At 33.8% G+C, this 22648-nt stretch overlaps 3 protein-coding genes and 1 long non-coding RNA gene across 4 annotated transcripts; 2 read left to right on the top strand and 2 right to left on the bottom strand.

Moving 5' to 3' along the window:
- Positions 1-1877: 1877 nt before the first annotated feature.
- LOC105967646 (putative serine/threonine-protein kinase PBL3) lies at positions 1878-5038 on the bottom strand. The gene is made up of 6 exons (XM_012992258.2): positions 4567-5038; positions 3663-4003; positions 3423-3558; positions 3053-3189; positions 2843-2966; positions 1878-2508 (listed from the first exon to the last, which is right to left on the bottom strand). The coding sequence occupies exons 1-6, from the start codon at positions 4622-4624 to the stop codon at positions 2051-2053; spliced, it is 1254 nt and encodes a 417-aa protein (XP_012847712.2). The 5' UTR covers positions 4625-5038; the 3' UTR covers positions 1878-2050.
- Positions 5039-8793: 3755 nt separating this feature from the next.
- LOC105967665 (UDP-galactose/UDP-glucose transporter 3) lies at positions 8794-12323 on the top strand. Its single transcript, XM_012992281.2, has 7 exons — positions 8794-9062; positions 9388-9485; positions 9572-9702; positions 10266-10296; positions 10627-10730; positions 11081-11202; positions 11626-12323. The coding sequence occupies exons 1-7, from the start codon at positions 8959-8961 to the stop codon at positions 12032-12034; spliced, it is 999 nt and encodes a 332-aa protein (XP_012847735.1). The 5' UTR covers positions 8794-8958; the 3' UTR covers positions 12035-12323.
- A 407-nt stretch (positions 12324-12730) lies between these two features.
- Positions 12731-14997, top strand: LOC148766635 (uncharacterized). Its single transcript, XR_016035008.1, has 3 exons — positions 12731-12881; positions 12967-13075; positions 14487-14997. It is a non-coding gene; the product is annotated as an uncharacterized LOC148766635 (long non-coding RNA).
- LOC105967411 (transcription factor MYB124) lies at positions 13027-17371 on the bottom strand. The gene is made up of 12 exons (XM_088827056.1): positions 16515-17371; positions 16372-16418; positions 16192-16248; positions 16030-16102; positions 15849-15904; positions 15574-15756; positions 15340-15455; positions 15099-15244; positions 14760-14902; positions 14469-14665; positions 14239-14384; positions 13027-13831 (listed from the first exon to the last, which is right to left on the bottom strand). The coding sequence occupies exons 1-12, from the start codon at positions 16605-16607 to the stop codon at positions 13721-13723; spliced, it is 1368 nt and encodes a 455-aa protein (XP_088683182.1). The 5' UTR covers positions 16608-17371; the 3' UTR covers positions 13027-13720.
- Positions 17372-22648: the final 5277 nt, after the last annotated feature.

Below are 22648 nucleotides of genomic sequence, written 5' to 3'. Positions count from 1 at the left end.
TTCTTAATTCCCACTTAGAGTAAGATATGACATACATAGCAAGTTTCACATATGAGTCTAAAAAAGAACCTAGAAGAAATAAATTTAGATCCATTGTCATTCAAACCATGTTCTACTAATCAAAACAGAAGGCATACATATTATAAGCACTGCATATGAACTCTTGCTACAATATTGTTAGCACTGAACACTATATACTAGTTACAAGACTTTGTAGATAAACATACACCTACTTGTCTACATATAAATTGGAACGAGAAGTACTTCAACTGGTGTTACAAATTTGTCCAGCATTTCATCTTAATATACACCATGCCAAGAACATGATGAGAATCAAGTACACCAATGTATCACCATAACAAGTATTTTTTCACCTCACCCTGAACAAAATATGAAACCAAGTCTTGGAACACATTAAAACCTAGGTCTTTGAAATTTTCAAATCAATAATTAATAGGGAAAATTTTGAAATTTAGCTTTAGGATTAACTGAAAATTTGAAAAAGAATAAACAACTAGTTATACCTTAAATCACCTCTTGCCCAATCGGTGTTGCTGTTTCGCCCAATCGTTATTGTTGTTTCGCCTATTTTTCAATGCCGTTTTTCTCAATTGATGATGCCTCTTCGCCCAATCGATGATGCCCCTTCGCCCAAGCGTCGTCGTTGCCGCTCCGTCGCTCAAGCATCGTCGTCGATGCCCTTTTGCACAAGTGTCTCCGCCGCGGCTTCTTCACCCCAAACGTCATCGTCGTTTCCCCTTTGCCCAAGCGTCGCCGCTTCCCCTTTACCCAGCGCCGCCTCTTCCCCTTTGCCCAAGCGCCGCCGCCGCTGCTTCACAAAATCGTCTTAGCCGCTGCCGTCGATGATGGACATGATTATGCTAACATGGTATGCGGTGGTGGAAATTGATAATATGGACGATGTGAGAAAATTGAAAACCCTAGCCTAATTTTTCGTTTATGTTCTGTTCCACAGCTGAGTACTATGGAGAATATTAAAATAGATTGGGCCATTGAACAACTTTAATATTTGTAACGAACATTAAAACTTGTCACGACAGAATAACACCTTTTGTAACATTATTATACTATTGGTAACTATGTTTTATTTTGTCACTAGAATAATAGTTTTTTGTAACAATTGTCCACTATCGTAACGAGATTTTCTACTTGTTACCAAAAAATTGGACTTTTGGTAACGAAATAGTTCCTTTTGTAACGGTTACAAATATTCCTTACCTAAACCTTAAGTTTTAGCGACAATATTTAAATTTCGTTACCAAAACCTATTTTCAGTGACAAATAAAACATTCCTCACTAATATTTCGTTATTTAAAACATCTTTTTTTGTAGTATATATATATATATATATATATATATATATATATATATATATATATATATATATATATATATATATATATATATATATATATATATATATATATATATATATATATATATATATATATATATATATATATCATACGCATGATTGATATGTGTGGAATTTAAATTGGTGTTTGATCTCGTTCCTGCCTATCGGAAGTGATAATAGATTTTCTAAATGTGATAGGCTTTGATTGGTAATTTCTATATATAAAAATTAATATTATATATAAAGCTAATAATTATAGTTAATGACATGTACAATTATATAAATGATGACATGTTTTTTCTTAATTTTCTTAACCAATCAAATAGACACATGGGATGAAATTAAGGACACGTCATCATTTGAAATTGACAAATGTCAATCAATTAGGTGTGCAATTCAACTTTTATATATTATATAGATAGATTGAAAATTAAATGCCATGTAATTTTAAATTGAAAAGTATTTTATATTTAGAGAAACGATTGGATTTATCCCCTGCTTTTGCACTTACAATCTCATAATTTCATCAAAATGTGTAGGCAATACAAGTTTATACAAAAACACCATTATGCAGATCAAAACACAAAACAGCAAAAATATAAGTCCTAAATCACAAATTTACAACTAATATAATAAAAACAAAACCAACAAAAAAAAAAAAAAAAAACCACCTCATCTAACACGGGAAATCCTCCGATGAGCCGGCACCGGAGAAGAAGCCAAAGGCGGCGTAGCAGCAGCATTCACACTCGAACGGTGCTTAACGGTGGGGTCCGCTTGATTCTCTATCTGCACTACCACTTTTCTATTCGCAATACCGCTTTTCGGAGCTTGCAGCTCTTCGAGCTTGTCGATGACATCAGCCATTCTAGGCCTAAGCTTCGCCTCGTGGCTCAAGCACTGCAGAGCAATCGTAGCCGCAGCGAATGCCGCCTTTTGAGGGTACTGACCTTCCAATTTAATATCCATTATGCGGAACAATCTTCTCTTGTCGCCCATATACGGTAGGGCCCAGTCGACTAGGTTTTGCTCTACGCCCACCTTCGTTTTGTCCACCGCACGACGCCCTGATAGCAATTCGAGCAAAACTACCCCAAAGCTATATACGTCACTTTTTGCCGTGAGTCGACCTGTTTGTAACAAAATTTGAATTAAAAAAAAAATTATAAATATATAGAGGGTTTTTTTTTTTGGAGTTTATTGGAATTAGTAGCCCTGTGTTGTATCGAATTGCTAAAAGACTACCTCATGTTATTTTATTGACAAAAACACCCCTATGATTTAATTTTTCTTAGCAATTAGTACCCTTGTTTAAGGGGTTGTGTGCTAAAAAAAATTGAATCATAGGGGGGGTGGGGGGGTTGGGGTTTGCAAATAAAATAAATAGGGTAGTTTTTTTAGCAATTCGATACAACACAGGTGTACTAATGGCAATGAACCCCTTTCTTTATTTGATTTATTGACCTGTGGCGACGTATTCAGGTGCAGCATAGCCCTGAGTGCCCATAACTTGAGTCGAAACGTGGGTCCTATCACCTGTGGGGCCCGCTTTGGCTAGACCGAAGTCGGACAATTTGGCGTTGAATTCCTGCAATTTATCGAAATAAAAGTTGGAATTGCTGATTCGTTTCGAAACTGAAATCAAATGTGAGTAAAGGGTTACGGATTTCATACGCCATCTAGAAGAATGTTGGAAGCTTTGAAATCTCGATATATAACTTGTTCTTCGGCCTCGTGCAAGAACGAAAGGCCCTTTGCAGCACCTATGGCAACCTTGATTCTAATAGCCCAAGAGATTGGCTGGGGCCCTCCTGGAAAATACGAGGCAAAACAAAATGTCAAAAACGAAACATTTTGCTTAAGAAGTTGTAGCACGAAATGTAAGAGAAGTCATCATTTTTTTGCCCTATTAATAACGTTTTAACTTATAGCCCAGCCGTAATTTTTAAATAAAATTGACAAAAACAGAAGTTACATTAAACATATGTCGATATACGAGATTCGTTGGTTTAAGATAGTATAGTTCATTTAAGAGAGTACATACTTCTGAACAAATGATTCTCCAAGCTTCCTTTCGGCATGAACTCGTACACCAAGAGCCGATTGTCCCCCTCGGAGCAGTACCCGATAAGTTTAACTAGGTTCGGATGACGAAGCTGTCCTAGATAATTCACTTCTGTCTGCAAAAACGAAAAGAAAACCACTGAGTCTTGCTCTACAACAACACTTACCGATAATAGTATAAATCAAGAAATTGAACGGTAAAGAAAAAAAAAACACGTACCAACCACTCTTTGTGGCCTTGGAAACCCTCGGGTTTCAACTTCTTGACAGCGATGACCAATCCAGATCCGGGTTTTGAAGCAGCGAGGGTATTTTCGTCAATCCATCCTTTAAAGACGTAACCGAATCCTCCTTCACCGAGAAGGCTGTCGGGCCGGAAATTCCTCGTTGCATTTTTAAGCTCGTTAAATGCGAAGGGCTTGACGTTGGGTGACGACAAGATTTCAGCTTCGGATCTTGGAGTGGGGAGGCTTTCGGCGCTGCTTTTGTTACTGTATGAAGGAATGCTTATGTTTGAAGGATGCGACGAATTGCTGGTTTTGCTTGGACATTTTGATCCTTCTAAAGAAGAGAGAAAACGGAAAAAAGGAAAAGAACTTAGGCGATTAGGGAAACATAAATTAGTAAACGAAGTACGAAATTTCTTTACGAATTCGTAGTAACTTACTTCATTCGATCATTTTCCTAAAGAAGTACATTTACTTTTTGGATAAGATGGATATTTCAGGTAATCACATCCTTCGATTACGGAGGCAAACTTATGGTTAACTTACTTTGCAGCGGTATTCGTATACTATATACACTAAAAGTACCGATAAATCAACAAAAGTGAGCACGAATTCGAGATATTTTACGCAACCTCTCGTAGCATAAATACATATATATATCAGAGGCTAAACTTGCAGAGAACATAGGCCTAATTAATTCCACTATGCAAGGTAAAAAATCGAACTTTATGCTCTCAGAAGATTCAACAGCAGTTGTGATTATAATAAACCAAATCAAGAAATAAAAACCGCACCCCTAAAATCAAGAAATTACATTTATCTCCAATTCTAATTTTAGTATTTTACAAATTCTTGCAGAAAAACAGAGAACAAGAGAGAGAGAGAGATAGAAAGTACCGTATGTGGTGCTGAGAGTTGCATCAACTCTTGCAGAGGAACCCAAACAATTTCCCATAATTAATCTTGCTCCAAACCCTCTTTCCACTCTACACAATATATATGGAGAGAGAGAGAGAGAGAGAGAGAGAGAGAGAGAGAGAGAGAGAGAGAGAGAGAGAGAATCAGCCAAGAAAAAGGAAAGGGTGAATAGCTAAATCAAGAATGGTGCAGAGTAGATGAAATCCCCTTTCCTAAATATCTCAAATGAGCAGGCTTTTGGGTGATGTTTGGAAAGTATAAATTACAGTAATAAAGATGAAAAGCAGAAATGTTTTTAGGCAACAGAAGAAGAAGAAGAAAACGGCGATGAGAGAGAAAGAAAGAGGAGAGAGAGAAGCAAAGATAGAAAATGGAGAGAAGGAAAATGGGAGGGTACTGCCTTTGCCCTTTTTCTTACACCATTTGGTTTGGTTTGGTTGGGTTGTTGGTTGCGGAAGGAAGGAAGTTCCTTAAATCTTTGCTTGTCTATCTTTTTTGCGCCCACCTAACTAAACGACAAAACACCTCCCCTGTCTATTTATTCGTTAACGTGTTTGCCACTGCCCACTATTACAATACTTTCTATTTCCTATTTTGACCCTCTCCCTATCCTTTAATTTTTTGGAGTAAATAGCACTTTTGCCCCCTGTAGTTTGAACTTTGTGCACATAGCTCCTTTATATTTTTAATATAACATATCAATCCCTAATATTTTATTACAAACATATAATCTCCTTGTACTTTCAAAAAGAATTATTTTCCCTAGTGCGGTATAATCATTTACCAAGTGGAATACGATAAAGGGCTTATATACTTATATTAAAACTACAGGGCATCGTGGTGCTTATATTTACATTGAAACTATAAGGAGTCATATGAACGAACCTTAAAATGTAGGGGGTTAAGTCGTATTTACCCTAAAATTTTGTTACGGATTCGTTTGTCAAAAAAGAAAGAATAAAATTACATGTTTCTCGAAATTGAATTATTTATTTCTCCAAAAAAAAAAAAAACAATTTGAGTTATTTATTAACTTGCATCATTATTGATTTGTGTTTTATGAAATCGTCTTAAGATTTTAAATAAATTAAATTATATATATCTTTGATTTGTTATTATAATGTGAATGCACTTCATCTTTTGACAAAATGAAAAAGTGGAAACAACAAAAACAAATATTATTTTTGCCCCAATAAACAAATGGGAATCATATTATATGAATTTCAGTTCATAAAAAAAGTAAGTTGACTTACTCTATAGCAAGATGGACGAAATTTCAATTTCATTTTATTCCAATTATTAAATGTATTTCGTAACAAGCCAACAGAAATCATCGTATCTTCCCTTGGATTTTTAATAAGTTGACAAATGCAAAATTAATGACATCACAAGTAGGTGTGCTCATGTCATGACTTACCTATACTATATTAATTATTATATTTAAATATTTATTTAATTAAGTGGTGGTCAAAATAAAATCGTTTTGAAGAAGATAAACACGAATCTGTATATAATGAAGAACAAGATTGCTCCACTCATCAAGTGTCAATATACCATAGTTGTCTTCAAATTTTAGCTTCGATTTTTCCTTCTTCTTCTTTTTTTTTTTTTTTTGTTTTTTTTTTTTTTTTTTTTTTTATTTTTTGTGTGGAAATATTTGTTGTATAACGTCTTCACTACGAAGATGAATGTGTTACTAGTAATTACTAATTAGGGCTTGACTTGGGTTGGTTTAATCGACTAACCGATCCACTTTTGAGGGTCGATAATTGATAATTAACCGGCCCATATAGTTGGGCCGATAATTGTAACCAATCCATGTATGTATGGATTAGTCAGTGGTTTTTTGTTTACTGAAATATCGGTTGGCCGATAATTACCCGACCAATCAGCTTTATTAATAATAAAAAAATATTATAAATATATTATTGTAATTCTTATTTCTAAAAGTTAAAATAAAATATAAAAGAAGTCAAAACTCAAAATACAAATTTATAGACATTTACATATCAATTTTTTTCATAATTCGTATTTCCTATTATTTTTTATATATTTGCTTTTTGTAGAAATTTAGCAGAACAGACTCTTAATTTTAAGATGATTGTTTTTGCTAAATTTTGAATATATATCTTTTGAAAATCTTTTTAAAAAAATTGACAATAACATTAATATTGTAAAAAGAAAAATCAATAATTTGATGGCCGAGACCATCAACCAACCAATCTATTTTTAACCCGACAAAGTCGATTGTCAATCATTATCTGATCCACAATAGTCAGGTCGGTATGATTTTTAATATTCAACAAAATCGAGTGATCGAATCAGGTAACAAATTGGCCGATAATTACCTGACGCATTCCCAGTACTATTATATTAGTAGTATCATGTACGGAGAAGTTCTTTTATTTTCTTGTTTTTAATGAGCAAAGTGGTTATATTTCCCATTTCAGTTTAAATTTGGAATGTTTTTATTAATAATTAATTGATGGGCATGGCCCAAATTAATTAATATCCCAACACCCGTAATTTAAGGTACCGCATCAAATCTTTTTAGCAATCACTTGCTTAATTACAATTTGGATAATAATACTAATAATAGAATAACCAAAAGGCCAAAATGACATCAAAGTTGTTTTAAGAAAAGAATAAAACGCGTTCATAGAAATTTCCTAGCAATCCCAATCACATTCACACCTTCTTTTTAGAATTTACATCCAGGCCCTTGTAGTTTGTAAATTTTTACATTCACCCCCCTGCGTAAGGATGTTAATGTAAGACATCTACAAATTATAAGGTTTTTTCGTAAATAAACTTTACTTCAAGAGGGCAATTTTAATTTATTTTATATTCCACCGCCACGTGTACACGACTACTAATTAATCATTGACTAGTTTTATTCTCCTTTGATTGATGAGTTTAGTGGCATAATTTTTTATTCTTTTATTGCTAAAGGAGTAGCCAACAAAAAATTATATCGGTGCATTGGGTAAATTGCCCTCGCGCGCGTATAATAACTTGCGAATTAAACTAAACTATATGTGACAAATTCGATGTATGTAATGTTGGTAAAAATATTCAAACTCGAATCATTTGACTCGGAAATATGTTAGTTGCACGAATTAGTGGATTGCGGAATTGAATTATTTTTAATATATAATTATCAACCACTGAAAAAGAAAACCATGGTGGAGCCTGGAGGGTGTAACGCTAATAAAGTCAAGGGAGCATAGACCTGAAAGTGGAAGGGGGCCAGCCAACCCACTTGTGCCACGTGGAATTCCTCGTTAATTCGGAATATAAACTCTCCCTTGCGACTTTTATAAAATGGGCTCTTCCAAATAAGCCCAGCGTTTGTTAATTATTCATAACGAGGCCCGTACCAAAAATTCAAGTCCATAAAAAATCTAGAGGTGTGTAAAAACTAAAACTACTAAAACACTGCCTCGTATTTTAATATGTTTCGATTTCTTCCATTTAGCCCAATTTGACCACGAATTTACAGATTATTCAATTTTGACCGTCGTCGTCGTCGATTTTTCTTTTTGCTGCCGCGGGTCTCAGATGACGTTGATTTGTTTTTTTCCGCACATTGTTTAGTCCCGTAAAAAATAGTAATATTACTGTTGTTGAAATATCAACTATATTATTGTTTAATACAATCAAATTGTTTTAATACGATCTAACAATATAATATTAACACAACAAAATCACAATGTGACATAATAAATTATCGTATAATACAATAATATTATTATATTGATCGATCAACAAACTCAAACATATTAAAAACTAAAAAAAATAATATTGAAGTTGTATGCTATGCTAGTTTTTAAAATTAAAAAAAACGACATAAAAAATCGGAATCTCATATAAATATTCAAATTTTGGTAAAGAATTCGAAAAAAATGTGTACTGAAAAATATTGTCCAAAATTAGTTAACAAAATTAATAAGAACCTACAAGATTCGAAAAATTCATTTCAATTTCCATTTAAATTATAAATGACAAAACCGTGACATCAAAATATGGTTTAACCCGACTCCACATGGAGACCCGCAATGGATCCGGAGTCCAGCACCCCAATTTCAATGAAATGTTTCGCGTCCTCTCAACCAATCACAAACTAACACGACTCACCACAACCATTCACAACTCGCCACGTGTCAATCCACGTATTTCACCCGTCTTCTCTGCACAAAACGGAACGTTCCCTTCTCCACGCGAAAAAATAAATAAATAAATAAACACGAAAAATTTCATTCCCACCGGCAGAAAGAAATTTTCATAAGAAAAGAAAAATCAATTTATAGGGTGGTCGGTGGAGACTTTCACAGCGGCGATCTGGTAGTTTCCGGCGAATCTTCTTCTGTAATGGAGTCTCACGGAGCCGGACTCCGCCGCGTATTTCTCCTGGCATTTTGTGTTGCCGGCATTTGGGCTGCTTATATTTATCAAGGCGTTCTTCAGGAGACCGTGTAAGCACTTCACTTCAATTTTTCTGCTTCCATGATTGCAGTAATTAATTAAGTTTTGATGTACAAGCTGTAAAATTTGTGTTCCATGATTGAATTTTAAGTAATTTTAAGAGACTCTGTGTAATCGTTTATTGGGAAATTGTGAGTGAGATATCTGTTTTCACAATTTATGTTGTTATTTTAGCTCTCTTAGCACATGATTATTGCAATGTGCTTGCCCTGTGTTTTTTTTTTAAATCTGTGTTGTGTGTTTCATTTTCCAATGGTTTTACTCATTTTTTGGGGTTTTTTTATTTATAGCGTCTGGATATTTGATTTGATTTAGGTCCACGAAGAGATTCGGTACCGATAAGGAGAGGTTTGAGCACTTGGCATTCTTGAACCTTGCTCAAAATGTCGTGTGTTTGATATGGTCATTTTTAAGTAAGTTTGTGAGGTATCCATTAGCTGTTGAGTTATTTTTCTCTGTCGTTCCTATCCGTATTAATGGTTGTATGTTTCTTGAGTAGTGATCAAGATTTGGTCCAATGGTGGAAATGGCGGAGCTCCTTGGTGGAGTTATTGGAGCGCTGGTATTACGAACTCGATTGGACCAGCTATGGGGATCGAAGCGTTGAAGTACATTAGTTATCCTGCCCAGGCATGTTCATATTTCTATGCATTCTTCAATTCTTTCACGTATTCACTTACACATTAATTAGAACTTGGACAATATTGACTTATAGATTTTGTCGGTGTTCGATTTTTGTAGTGTTCCATGACTCGTCGTTTTCCGTAACTGATTTGTCCTTATGTTGTATAACACCCTATCTCCAATTTATGGGCAAGATGCATTAGTTTCTATTTCAAACATTATTTTTCCATTATCATTCATCACGGTGCCGTCAATGGATTGAAGTAGTCTTGTTCTAGAGAAATATGTGTTCCTGCCATGGTGACTCATGATCGTACTTTCAAGTGCTTCTTATCCGTCAATTTAATGCATAAATTAATAACTTGGTTCATTTCCCCTAAGCATTAAATATAGCGATTAAGTACATTAGCTTTTGGCAAATCACGATGTTATCTTACTGCTTGAATTTATCAGACTTATTTTTTAATGGGAAAGCCAAGAAATGTACAAAATTATTTACATGGCGTCAACGTGACATTTAGATTTTTTTTTTGGGGTACTATGGACTAATGACGGCGTTGTATTTATAGGTGCTGGCAAAATCCTCAAAAATGATTCCAGGTGAGTTATTGATGAAAATATTCTCTGTTTAATGGATTCGCCAAATTTTTGTCCGCATTCTGTTGATTCTAGCATGAAGGATATTTTTTGGAAATTCATGCAGTGTTTGTAATCGTGTGATGCTTCAGTCAGAATTTAGAAAGAATTACACTGACTGAGATTCATATTTACTCAAGATCTAGTTGCATTTTGAAGAATGTGAATCACAGTCAGTTAATATTTTCTAAATTCTGGTTTCCATATGATTATTTGGGTACCTGCTCGTGATAATTTTATGTTGAGGGATGAAACGAAGAATCTCATAGTTCTGTGTTTTACGTTTTTGTGCAGTGATGCTCATGGGTGCACTAGTTTATGGGATCAGATATAGCTTTCAGGAGTACCTTTGCACATTGCTTGTTGCTGGTGGTGTATCCACTTTTGCACTTTTAAAGGTAATAATCTAGTCATCCTTTTTTTTTTCATTATTATTTTTTTTATTTTTTTTCTGAATTCCGTATGTCCTCCCTCACTCAAGTCGGTGTTTGGTTGGAAAAATGATTGCCTTTCTGTCAGTTATTAATTGGAAAAAATATCAACTCGCCTTTGTATGTATATCCATCTTATTGTCTCGTTCATCTTTTCCATGTTCCAGTTCATTGAGGAACATATCGTAATTTAATTTTAATCATCAGAAAATCCAATAAGCACATCCAAACAGCATGTAGTCTTGAATTATGTAGTCAAGAATATTGAGACCTTTTTATGATTAATCTTGTTGTGTCTTAATTTTCCCTGATTGCAGACTAGCTCGAAGACAATTAACAAACTCGCAAACCCAAACGCCCCACTTGGATACGGTCTTTGTTTTCTGAACCTTGCTTTTGATGGATTCACTAATGCCACTCAGGATTCACTTACTGCCAGGTAAACAGTCAGTTTTCTTACATTGACTATGAACAAATATAAAGTGACAGTTAAAACAGTGACAAACGCAGTATACTAGCTCACTGTTTTGAGTTTGAACCCTCAATCACGTACCGGAAATCACTAAGGGTCCATTTGGATGGAGGGATTTGGGGAGGGATTTGATTTGGGGAATGGATTTGAAATGACTCCAATTTTGGAGTCATTTGAAATCCATCACTATTGCTCCAAAATCAACTAAAAAGGAGGGGTGGGGATTTAAAATCCATCTCCAAATCCCTCAATCCAAACAAGTCCGAGGGATTTGTTATTATGGATTTGAAATCCCTCCCCCAAATCCCTCCATCCAAATGCACCCTAAAATTAACTCTTTATAAACTTGCTATTTATATCAACGGAAACCAACCTTATTTTTTTCTTCAGGTACCCTAAGACAAACGCATGGAATATAATGCTGGGAATGAACTTATGGGGTACAATTTACAACATGGTATTTATGTTTGGCTGGTCGAACGCAATTGGATACGATGCAATCCGATTCTGCCAACAGCACCCCGAAGCAGCATGGGATATTTTCCTCTTCTGCCTGTGCGGTGCAGTGGGCCAGAATTTCATATTCTTGACCATTAGTCGGTTCGGTTCTTTGACTAACACAACCATAACCACAACTCGTAAATTCGTAAGCATTGTTGTATCTTCTCTACTTAGTGGAAATCCACTCTCGAAGCAACAATGGGGGAGCGTTGTCATGGTCTTCTCTGGATTATCGTACCAGATTTACCTTAAATGGAAGAAGCTGCAGAGAATACAGAAGAAGAGGAAGTCCACTTAAATTCCGATACTAAGATGTAGCAATTTTTATTTTTTTGGTTAATATCGAGTGAGGTGTATTAGTTATATGCTTTATTATAGGAGAATATATACTTGGACATATGCTCGTTTATAGATACAAACCATCTATCGAAGTTGTGAGATGGATTTCTTGTTAGTACCTTCGAGATTCTTGTTAATGTATGTGCCTTACCGATGATTCGAACATACAGCTTCTATTGTAAGAGCTCCTTCGTCGAAATTGTCGACAGGATTTTTTCGTCGAAATGAAATTTTCTTTTTCATCAAAATGTTGTTTCCATCGTGATTTACAATATACCGACGTAATCTGATTGAAATTCTGTTTCGAGAATTTGTTGGTGTTCGGAGTTCAAAATGTTGAATCAATTAATACTTTTAGGTATCGGGTGAGGTGGACCAGCATCAACAAAATCTTTGCACACTTGGTTAAATTTTTGAAAAAGTTGTTTCAAATGATTGAGGTCCCAAACTCTGTAGGCCCTAAATGGGAGCACATTTAGAACATCCAATTACCATTTTGCCCCTAGGGTTCAACCCTTGAAACTGGAGAATTCAAGATCAATAGAGGTATTTTAGTAAATTCAAAAGCAAACTTTATTTTGTACAGTTTTCCCTCCATTCTTTCTTTTTTTACCAATAGCTTTTGCTTTGGTGATGATCACACTTGTCTTCCACCATCCACCCTAACCAGGTTAAATACCACCCCACCCCCTTCTTCTTCCCCACAATATCAAACCCCCCACCCCACCCCCAACACCACACCCCCCCCCCCCCCCACACCCCCCGCCTTCCACCCCCCACCATCGACAATTGAACTTAAACCCTCTGTAAGTGTTTAGCTTCACTCCAACTCTGTATCATCGTTCAATCTATCTTTTTTCTGTGTATTCTAATACGCCTTTCTGTTGACAGATTTTCAAGAACTGATCAGCTATGGTGTTTTTTCTCTGAGACAAGAAGATAAACAAACTCTCGTACGCAGTATGCAAACCAACAACCATATATTACATTCCCCACTCCAGTAAGTATCGATTACATTCATGTAAAACATCAAGAATGAAGTCTAGAATACCACGGAAACTTATTACACGGTACTCTCTTCTCTGCACACCTCAACACAGCAAAACATGTCTCGTATGATCCACATTTTGCCCTCTTCGAATCTTTTTATTTTTTAAAGATTCCTAATTTTACTCTCCCTAAAGGGCAACCTAGATGCCACTGTATTAGCTACACTTAACAACAAAGAGTTTTTGGTGTTTGTTCTGTCTGTACAATAGGCTTACCTAGCCCAACAAAAAAAAAAACACTATCTTTATGGAACAATGGATAACCGTATCCAAGTTCCGTTATGAGACAAACCCGAAAAAATGACACACCATATAATAAACCCACACACAAAAAATAAAAAAACCCGGGATGCAGATCACAGCGGTTGATCTTCAGAAGAAATAATATAGGATGCTTCCTTAGCACCCTATGTTCAGAAGGAGATCTTCGCGGGCCCACTTGGAAAAAAACACAGGTCGAGATGGCTGCAATCCAAGAGCAAAGAACTCCAAAAAGAATAATAATAATTAAAAAAAAAAAGCTCTATACTTTACGAAAACGCCCTTTACTAGTTGTGGTTAAAATTCAAACTCTGCATGAGATACTTGTGATAGTCTCATAGACAATGGAGAAGGGATCTCTTGCAGTGTGGAGGATTCGAAGCATTTGTGATTTGGCTTGGTGATGTCGACTCCATTCCTAGTGTTTTCATCAAGAAGTGCTTTTCCTGCAAGAATGCACGATATAACGGTAAGCAAGAATTGTGAAAAAAATTGATTGATTTAGCGTAATTATATTTTATTGACATCAAGGTACATTTGTTATAGCATAACACGTAAGAAAACATAGTTAAGATCGCCTTCACTTTAGAAATGAGAACCGAAGAGGGTTTCATTGTATCTGCAGTATAAACTAAAAGTTCAAAATGCATCAAAGCTTTCGATTTTGAAAACCGAAGTTTCCTTATCAAGTTATCTGCCACATAGAACAAAATAATTTGCGTTAAAGAATTTCTTGACTCGATAGAACAAACTTTCTTGATAGCCCACGACTTTACTACTAAGAATGCTGTACATTAAATCACAATGATTACTGCTATGGTTTAATTACGAAAAAATATTTAAAAGTTCTTACACTCTCCGAGAATTTTGGGCTGGGAATAGCTGCTGCCAATGCTGTGAATAACGGAGTCACGTGGAGCGGTGAACCAAATTCAGCCCCAGAATATTCACACACTGCTTCACCGTCGTTTTTTATTTCATCGTATGTTAACATGTTCGCTGTAATAGAGTAGATATTGTCTCATTTCCACAACTTTAAAGATTAGATAAAAGCTGCAAAGATTGGATTTTTACGCATTGTACCTTCATTTGTGACTGCAGCATGGCATATTCCGTTTTCCTCAACAAGAGAATCCAGACCATCCAATTGATCTGATTGCAATTTGTGTTCAATTTCAGCGTGGCATTCTTCTGTTTTGCCACCTGGCGCATTCGACACCATAGTCGACCCCGTACTGTATTCGGAGCTGGCAGGCGACGAGTCGTACACATCAGATTCCCTGCAAAAACTACCGTCGATTTAGATACAGCTGGCAGCAAAATACTGATCTCAAAAATCAATGCACGAGTCTTTTTTGCCTCGTGAGTTCATACCTCCAAGATGGTCTACTGTATTCATCACCGCTCCTTAAATCCTCCACCATCTCTTCGAACTTCTCGAGTTGAAAATCGGGATCGGGGTTTTCAAAAGGGAGCACATCGCTTTCTTTCTTTTGTTTCAGAAAATCTTGAAGGGCCTGGACCAATATTTGTTCATTACCGAAAAACGCAATCATTGTCATGAAAAATTGTTAAGGTTGTCTGAAAAGGGACCACAAATTTGTTACACCTATATTTCTTTAAGTCATTTGAATCTCATGATGAACCAAACGAGGACATGTTCAATCATTGATTGGTCGAACTAATAAGTGATTAAAAAAAAATCATAATTACCATCCATGCACTTTCGAAGCTCTGTTCAGTCTTCTCCGAGTCAATTTTGCTTGCAAGTGAACTCAGCAATTCCGCTTGTTGCATCAACGCAATCACTTTCGGATCGTCCTTATCAAGAAACGTACCTTGAATTTTGTTATTTTCAGCTGCACGAGTTCAAAAAAAATCAGTATATATATTACATCATCTTAACTTATATAAAACTGAAAATATATGTCATTCATATCTAATGTGAACTCACAAACACGGAGATTTTGAGCTAGTACTGCAAACGGAGGTCTAAGCAGATGATCCGCCACACCACATTCACCAGCTAATTTGTCTTCTTGGTTTTCTGCTCTATCGGAGATATATGTCCTGTATATATAATATCACCAATAAAATGTTTTTGTTGTTTTTTAATTCATCTCGGTAAATTAGATCATAATAAAAGGTAAACGGAAAATCGACATTCAATATATAATTATTAATATACCTCATCCTTTTAAGAGGGGCGGCAGTTTCAGACCGTCCTTGTGTATTAATCCCAGTCGGGAATATAACCCGTTTGTTATTTAAGTTGATGTAAGAAGCGGTGTTGTTTTCTTTCGCTAAAGCTTCTCTCTTTGCTCTCTTCTTGCACAGAGTGGTGAACCGATTCTTCACAGCATTATCAGTTCTGTGAGACGATACAAATATTTTCAAACAATTACGGCTTTATATAAATATACATACATATATATAAATATGCTTAGTATTTCAAGTAATTACCTGCCTGAGACCACCTTTGCAATCTCGGTCCATCTGTTCCCAAATATCTTCTGTGCCTGAGAGCCGATTCGATGATTACAATATATTTCAAATTTCGAATTTAAATGTCCACCTTATCCATTAATGAAATAAAAAAACTTTTTTTTCCAGAAAAAAAAACTGTCGATTATAAATCGTTTACCTCACATAAGAGCATGTCTTCCTCAGGCGACCATCCTCCTTTCTTGAAATCGGAATTCAAATAAGTGAACCATCTGTATATTATAAACACATTCAAATAAAAAAAAAAAAAAAAAACAGAGGAAGATGCAAATGGCAATCGGAAAAATTGATTTCCACGAACCTTCTTCGACATTGCCTTGTCGTCTTATCCTTGAAATTCGACGCAATTATCGCCCAACTATCAAAAAAAAAAAAAACACAGCACACCCATAAACCAAATTAGCATTTAATTACCCGACAACGATCATATCACTAGACATCTACATAAACCAAAACAAAATTAAGGAATCAAGATTCATACTTTTCGGTGCCGTGTACTCTGATTTGCTCCCGCAGAATATCATCTTCCTGATAAGCAAACAGATCAAATCAAATACATGATAAAATCACATAAAAATCAGGGAAATTAAATAAATAAATAAATAAAATAAATAAGAATCTCACCTCTTGTGACCAAGAAACAATATGCCTTTCCTTCTGCTTAGGCACTTCACCATTAATTAAATCAGTGGTATTAATCACCTTCTTCTTCATCATATCCTCTGCAACTTGTAGATTCCTCCCCTTTCTTGCATGCTCAAGGGCAAAGACTCCTTTTTTGGGAGTGATTAATTTTATTTTTATTTTATTTTATATAACAAAAAGCAAAAAAATTGAAACAAGACCCTAATGAAAAAGATCGAGTCTTTTTAATCCCTCTTTACAGAATCAACCCACAAATAAAAATTCAAACTTGGGCAATTTAACACAGGAAAATCAAACCCTCCTAATTATGATTAATTTTTTTCAAGATTCTCACATATATATGTGTATGTAAGAAAAAAAAAATTGTACTACCTGCCTCGAGATTTGGATTTTACAATTCAAGAATGTGTATCAGAAAAAAAATTGAAAAAAAAAATTAAAACATGGGACTGTGTTTTTTTATGGGGTTCAAGAGATGAGGGTTTGCTTTTTCTTGCTGTCCGAAAGTGGGGTGGGTTTTCAGTTTTCTCTCTCTCTCTAGAAAAAAAGAAATTAAAATAAAACGGGTGTTTGATTTTTTTAATTTGTTTCAGAAATAATCAACGGATTCTTGCTTTTGAGCGCGGGTATGAAGGTGAAGTTTGAAATAATAATAATAATTGAAAAAAAAAAGAAATAAATAAAATAACGCTGAAATCCATGAGACTAAAATTAATGAGAGGCGCATAGACGATAGATATAGAACCCCACACTCCACGCTCACACTCACTGTGTGTATATATGTGTGTGTGTGTATGTATATATATACAGGTAGGTTTGGTGGTTTCTTATTGGCTAATAATTTGAATTGTTTTTTTAGTACTTGACAATATTCGTGATTCAACAATAACTCGTTTTTTATGTTATTACCTCATACAACTATCAAACTTTGGGTGGGATTCTCTCTTGCACTTCTGCCTGCAGTTTTTTGCAATTTTAAGTAAAGAAATTATTGTAGTAGGTCTTTTTATTTTATTTCAATTTTGAATTTTACTTTTTATTTTATCTTGAACTGATTAGTAATATGTTCGATTAACAAGATTCGAACTGATTTAGTGTTCGTAACAGAAATTGAAGTTGACAATACAGTGTCACCGCTGATTAAGATTATTAGTAGTCCTTCCGACTTTAAACTCGAGACGGGTAATTCAAAAGTGAAGCCACGAGTTTCACGTTGAATGAACGGAGAATGCGTGCTCATCGTCGATACCTACAAAATATACTAGAAAAAATTACGTAACGCCCCAGTGAATTTAGTGGAAAATGAGTTAAATAAAAAATTAGGAAGGCAAGACGAATATGTACCTAATAATTTAGGAATATTGAGAAGAAATTGCATTATAAGGAACTGATGTATTACTAATTAAATAATTAGTTAGTAAATAATTGAATATTATGCAAAGATGAATATAATTGAATAAATTATATATGTGGATTTCAAATTAAATAATTAATATGCTTGCAAGCCACGTGATAGAAAGAATGGTTCGATTAGTAATTTTGGTCACTGGCCAGCCTGGTTCTGACCATTCACCAATCTGTTGTGAGCAAATTTGAATTCTTTCTATTTTTCTTTTTCTTTAATGTTTTTTTTCAAAATTGGATATTTCTTATTTATTTTCATTTATTTGGCTTTTATCTTTAGCTTGAAAATAGGGATCAAGATTTATTGTGTGCTATATTTGGCTGATAAAATTAGGTGATTGCCAAAACAAAAAAGCTGATACCCATTTAATTTATTTAGAAATAAGATTTGATGTGACTTTATTATTAATTAAATTGAGTTTAAATGATAGCTTTTAAATTTTAAATTGAACCCAACTATATTCCAAATATCGTATTTTTTCAAATTCTTTTGTAACGAAGGAACGTGCAGCCAATCATATTGGTGTACTAAATAAACATACACTCTCGTATAATAAATTGCAAATCGTACGAGAGACGTGTTTTTTTTAACCTTGAAGTTGTATCATTCGATGAATTCACGTATTTTACTGTTTCTGTTGTTTTAAATTGAACGTAATTAATTTGAAATCTTTGATCAAATTGACTAAGAAGTATCAAAGAAATCGATTATAAATATTAGTGCTATAGTTTAATTTGACTTACAATAAACTACTACTTATGTACCTCAATCCCAAAATAATATTTCTTCTGGACTACGTTAACCAACCAAAGTGTCTTGTTTCGATTGTAATTATAATTAACTTTGTTAATATATATAAATATATATATATATTATATTAAGTAGGATTAACATATTATATTATAGAAAATTGATATATAAATTGGTTCGTTATCTTAATGGACAAAAATCAAACGAGCTTGCAACAACCTGATTTTGAATCGAGTGTCGAGTAATTTGGTTTAACTTTAGCCATAGGCCCATAATTATGCAACGGAAACCGGAGTTTAAAATTTATTTACCAATTTGCCACTTAATGTTAAGATAAAGTAAGTTATTTTTATGTTACACTCGGTGAATGTTACACTAAGTGAATTTTTACAGTTAATTTACACATATTAATGTGGGTACTTGTGTGTTTGAGTGTGTATGAATGACAAAGATCTACACCATATATTTCACCAATACAGCATCGTATAAACCGATAAAAAAACATAAACCGATAAAACAAAAAAGCTTTAGTTAGGAATAAAAACAACTTTTGAAGTCAACATTTTTGTCTACCGCGTAAGGAAAATAATCCGGAACTTAAGCATGATTATTATTATTTAATTATCAAGATTTTATTTTACAATTAAATATCTAAATGCACTTGCTTAATAATATTCATAAAACTACCCTTTTTTTAATAGTTTGGATAATTACTTTCAAAGCCATTATTTAAAATAACAATTTCAAGATAGTATATTATATTGGATTTAATTTGGCATATATTATACATAACCATAGCATATTAAAATATATTTAAATTAAAAAAGTAACCTAGAACCAGCTAGCTAACTATGTATGTGTCTCTATCTAATCTCAAAATCATGCACTCTAATTTAATTTGAAAAAATAAATAAATAAATTAGTGTGAAATTATATGTGGGGTATCCAATAGCAGCCGGCCAGGCCAATAAGGGTATAAAATTCAAAGACAAATAATAAAAGCTAAAGTTGTACATTACTTGATAATAGACATTTCATCAATAAGGCAGCCCCTCCACTCTATCAAAATAGTGTCACACATATATATATATAAATTTAAATTCCTTTTTATTTTAAAAAAATAAGCATTTATTTATAAGATAATAGATTAATCAAGAACGCTAATTAAATGACATTTGTAGATTTGTAGCACACATTTCACTTTCATTTAAGTTGTTGAAGGTAATTAGATTACTAATAAACTAGGTTACCCTAGTTTCAATACTACTCAATAATACCCATCTAGCAAATAATATTTATTTATTTATTTATTTTTGAAAATGTAGCATTTGAATTGGCCTGTTCTAATATCTAATTAATTTGCATGAGTTAATTAAGAATTATTACTATTTTTCTATATTAAAACAATTTGAAATAATTCCAATGTCTCTATTTGATGACATGACAATAATCCAAATGGACCAAAAAATGGATGCCACGTGGACGGAAAAGGAAAGGGCTGCTTGCATCTTGTATGTAGTCCATCTCTTTGTGCCAATTTTAAATGGCCACGTAATATGCCTAATTGGGCCAACGTAATGGGTCTACGGTTTTTTTACTTATTGGATCATGAGCCCATTTTTTAAGACAATTACAACGAATGTCCAATCACCTTCAAATAAGGTTTGAGTCCGACTATCTCAGCTAGTTAAACTCCAGCTCAATCAACGATGTATAAATAAAAGTTTTAACTCATTTGTTAAGGTGCGTTGAATATTCGAACCATACAGTGCTCATATTCTTTTTACGACTTTTGCTATCCACACACCTGACTTGAGCGTTGGATGAGTTTCCGCCGGATCAAACTCCGACTTAGTTCACGTGTTCTCTGATCGTAGGTATCTCAAGATCATTAAGCTCGTGAGCCAGTGATCCAGTCTGCTCTTCCAACGACTCATCCTACTTCAACTACTTAAAGGTGATTTATATCAAGCATCATCACTGTGCCAATATAATCTTCCAAAATATAAACTCGAAATATATATATATATATATATATATATATATATATATATATATATATATATATATATATATATATATATATATATATAATGCACGGCCGTCTTATTCGTCTATTTCTTTGATAATACTGGTTTTTCCCGCCAAAAAAAGGCATTGTCTTGATACAATGAAAATTTCACTAGCCATATATAGCTAAAGTGTTCTCTAAATCAAACAACAAAAAAGGATCAAGCATGGTATAAAAATCAAATGACAAATTATGTACTAGCTAATTGACCATGTAATGTAAGTATGTAATTAAGAAACATGGATTAATGTAAACACGTGTTAATTATGGTTTATTTTCAAAGAGAGAATATATATATATATATATATATATATATATATATATATATATATATATGTGAATACAAGAAATAAAAAAGGGGGGGAGAATGTGTGTAAGAACTTAGTGGTGGAATATATAAGAGTGAGTTGTCCCACAAATTAAAGACAGCCTTCAAATTTAAAGGCTGTAAATTTGAGTATGTAAAACCCACAATAGACCCAACTCCAATGGAACCCTATGCTAATTGTCTTCCTATATTTATTTAATTTTATTCTTTCAACTTTTTCAAAGTTGATCGGTAAAAATAGCCCTACTTTAGTTGGGGTTGTCTAGGGTCCGAGAGGGTTGTACTTCTCGGACCATAACCAATCAATAAAATCATGCCACGTATGATTAGTACGTACCCTATAATAAAAGGTACGAACCCTGTGTTACAGGTAAAATTACATAGAAACCCCTTGTAATTAAACTTAAAAATATAATTAGAAAAATCAATAATTCAAAAGTTAATTACATATTAAATTTTAAAATCGTTAAATGAAAATTTTCTAAACACGACTTATTATTTCACTAATCATTTAACCTAATCTCCCCAATCGGTTTCTTTTCATCATCCTCACCATCATCGATATTTCCTCTTGAAAGAACTATATCGATCGTTCATCTCAAAATAAAAAAAAATCATTAACGATCTTTTCCTCCATTAATCATCAATCAGTCAAGGGACAATGTTTCTTCTCTGTGAAACAAGAAAGTTAAGGACTAAACTTTTGATTTTTGTTTGTTTAGCAATTTTCTCTTGCGCAACTTTGTTGCTACTTATTATTATTCAGAGATTTAAACTTCAAGAAAGAAATATGATGTAATCTTGTTCCATATGCCACATAAGTCAGTAGAGAGGGTAACTTTGAACCCAAAACTGCTCTAATTGATAAGAAAATGGAATATCTTCAATATATGATTAGAAAGCTCCGAAAATCTAGCTTTTAACAAAAAAAGTGGTTTAAAAAAAAACAACTGAGGAAGAAGTTATGATTATTTTTCTAGAGTATGCCAACTGCAATCGGGAAAAATGACATCTTTGTGTCTTTTGGTATTTCTAAATGCTTTACTTATTTAATTAGTCTATGTTCGAAGTAACAATATTGTTATGAGATGATAAGGTCATGATTTATATATGTACTGTCAATTTGATATTCACATTGCAAGTTTCACTTGATTAAGATGTTTAAATTGATATGTGGGGATGAGATAGAGAGAGTGCTGACATTTAAGAGATACAAAAATTAGTGTACGAATTTTAGGTTGAATTTTATTTGGTATTGCCTTAAAGTTGTTCATTATTTCGCGCTTGCAGGTGATCGAGTCCAAGAAGAATTTCGTGAAGAATGGTGGTCTAGTTTGAAAAGGACAGTGACAACCAATTGTTGCACTGAAAGAGCCTAGAAAGATCAGCAATCATCTCTAAGATGTGTTTCATTCATTTCCACCACTTCCATTTTAATTGTTTTGAGTACATGAATTGGTGATCTTCCATCATTTTCTTTTATCTATTATTTCTTTCTTCAAGAGTATTGTCCTAATATCAGATGTAAAAATTAGAGATTCTTGTTTGGTTGATATGAA

This window comes from Erythranthe guttata, chromosome 12, assembly GCF_056151865.1.
Source record: "Erythranthe guttata isolate IM_541 chromosome 12, IM_541, whole genome shotgun sequence".
Lineage (NCBI taxonomy): Eukaryota > Viridiplantae > Streptophyta > Magnoliopsida > Lamiales > Phrymaceae > Erythranthe > Erythranthe guttata.
The sequence above is the reverse complement of the archived record's forward strand: the minus strand, read 5'-3'. Positions and strand labels throughout refer to the sequence as shown.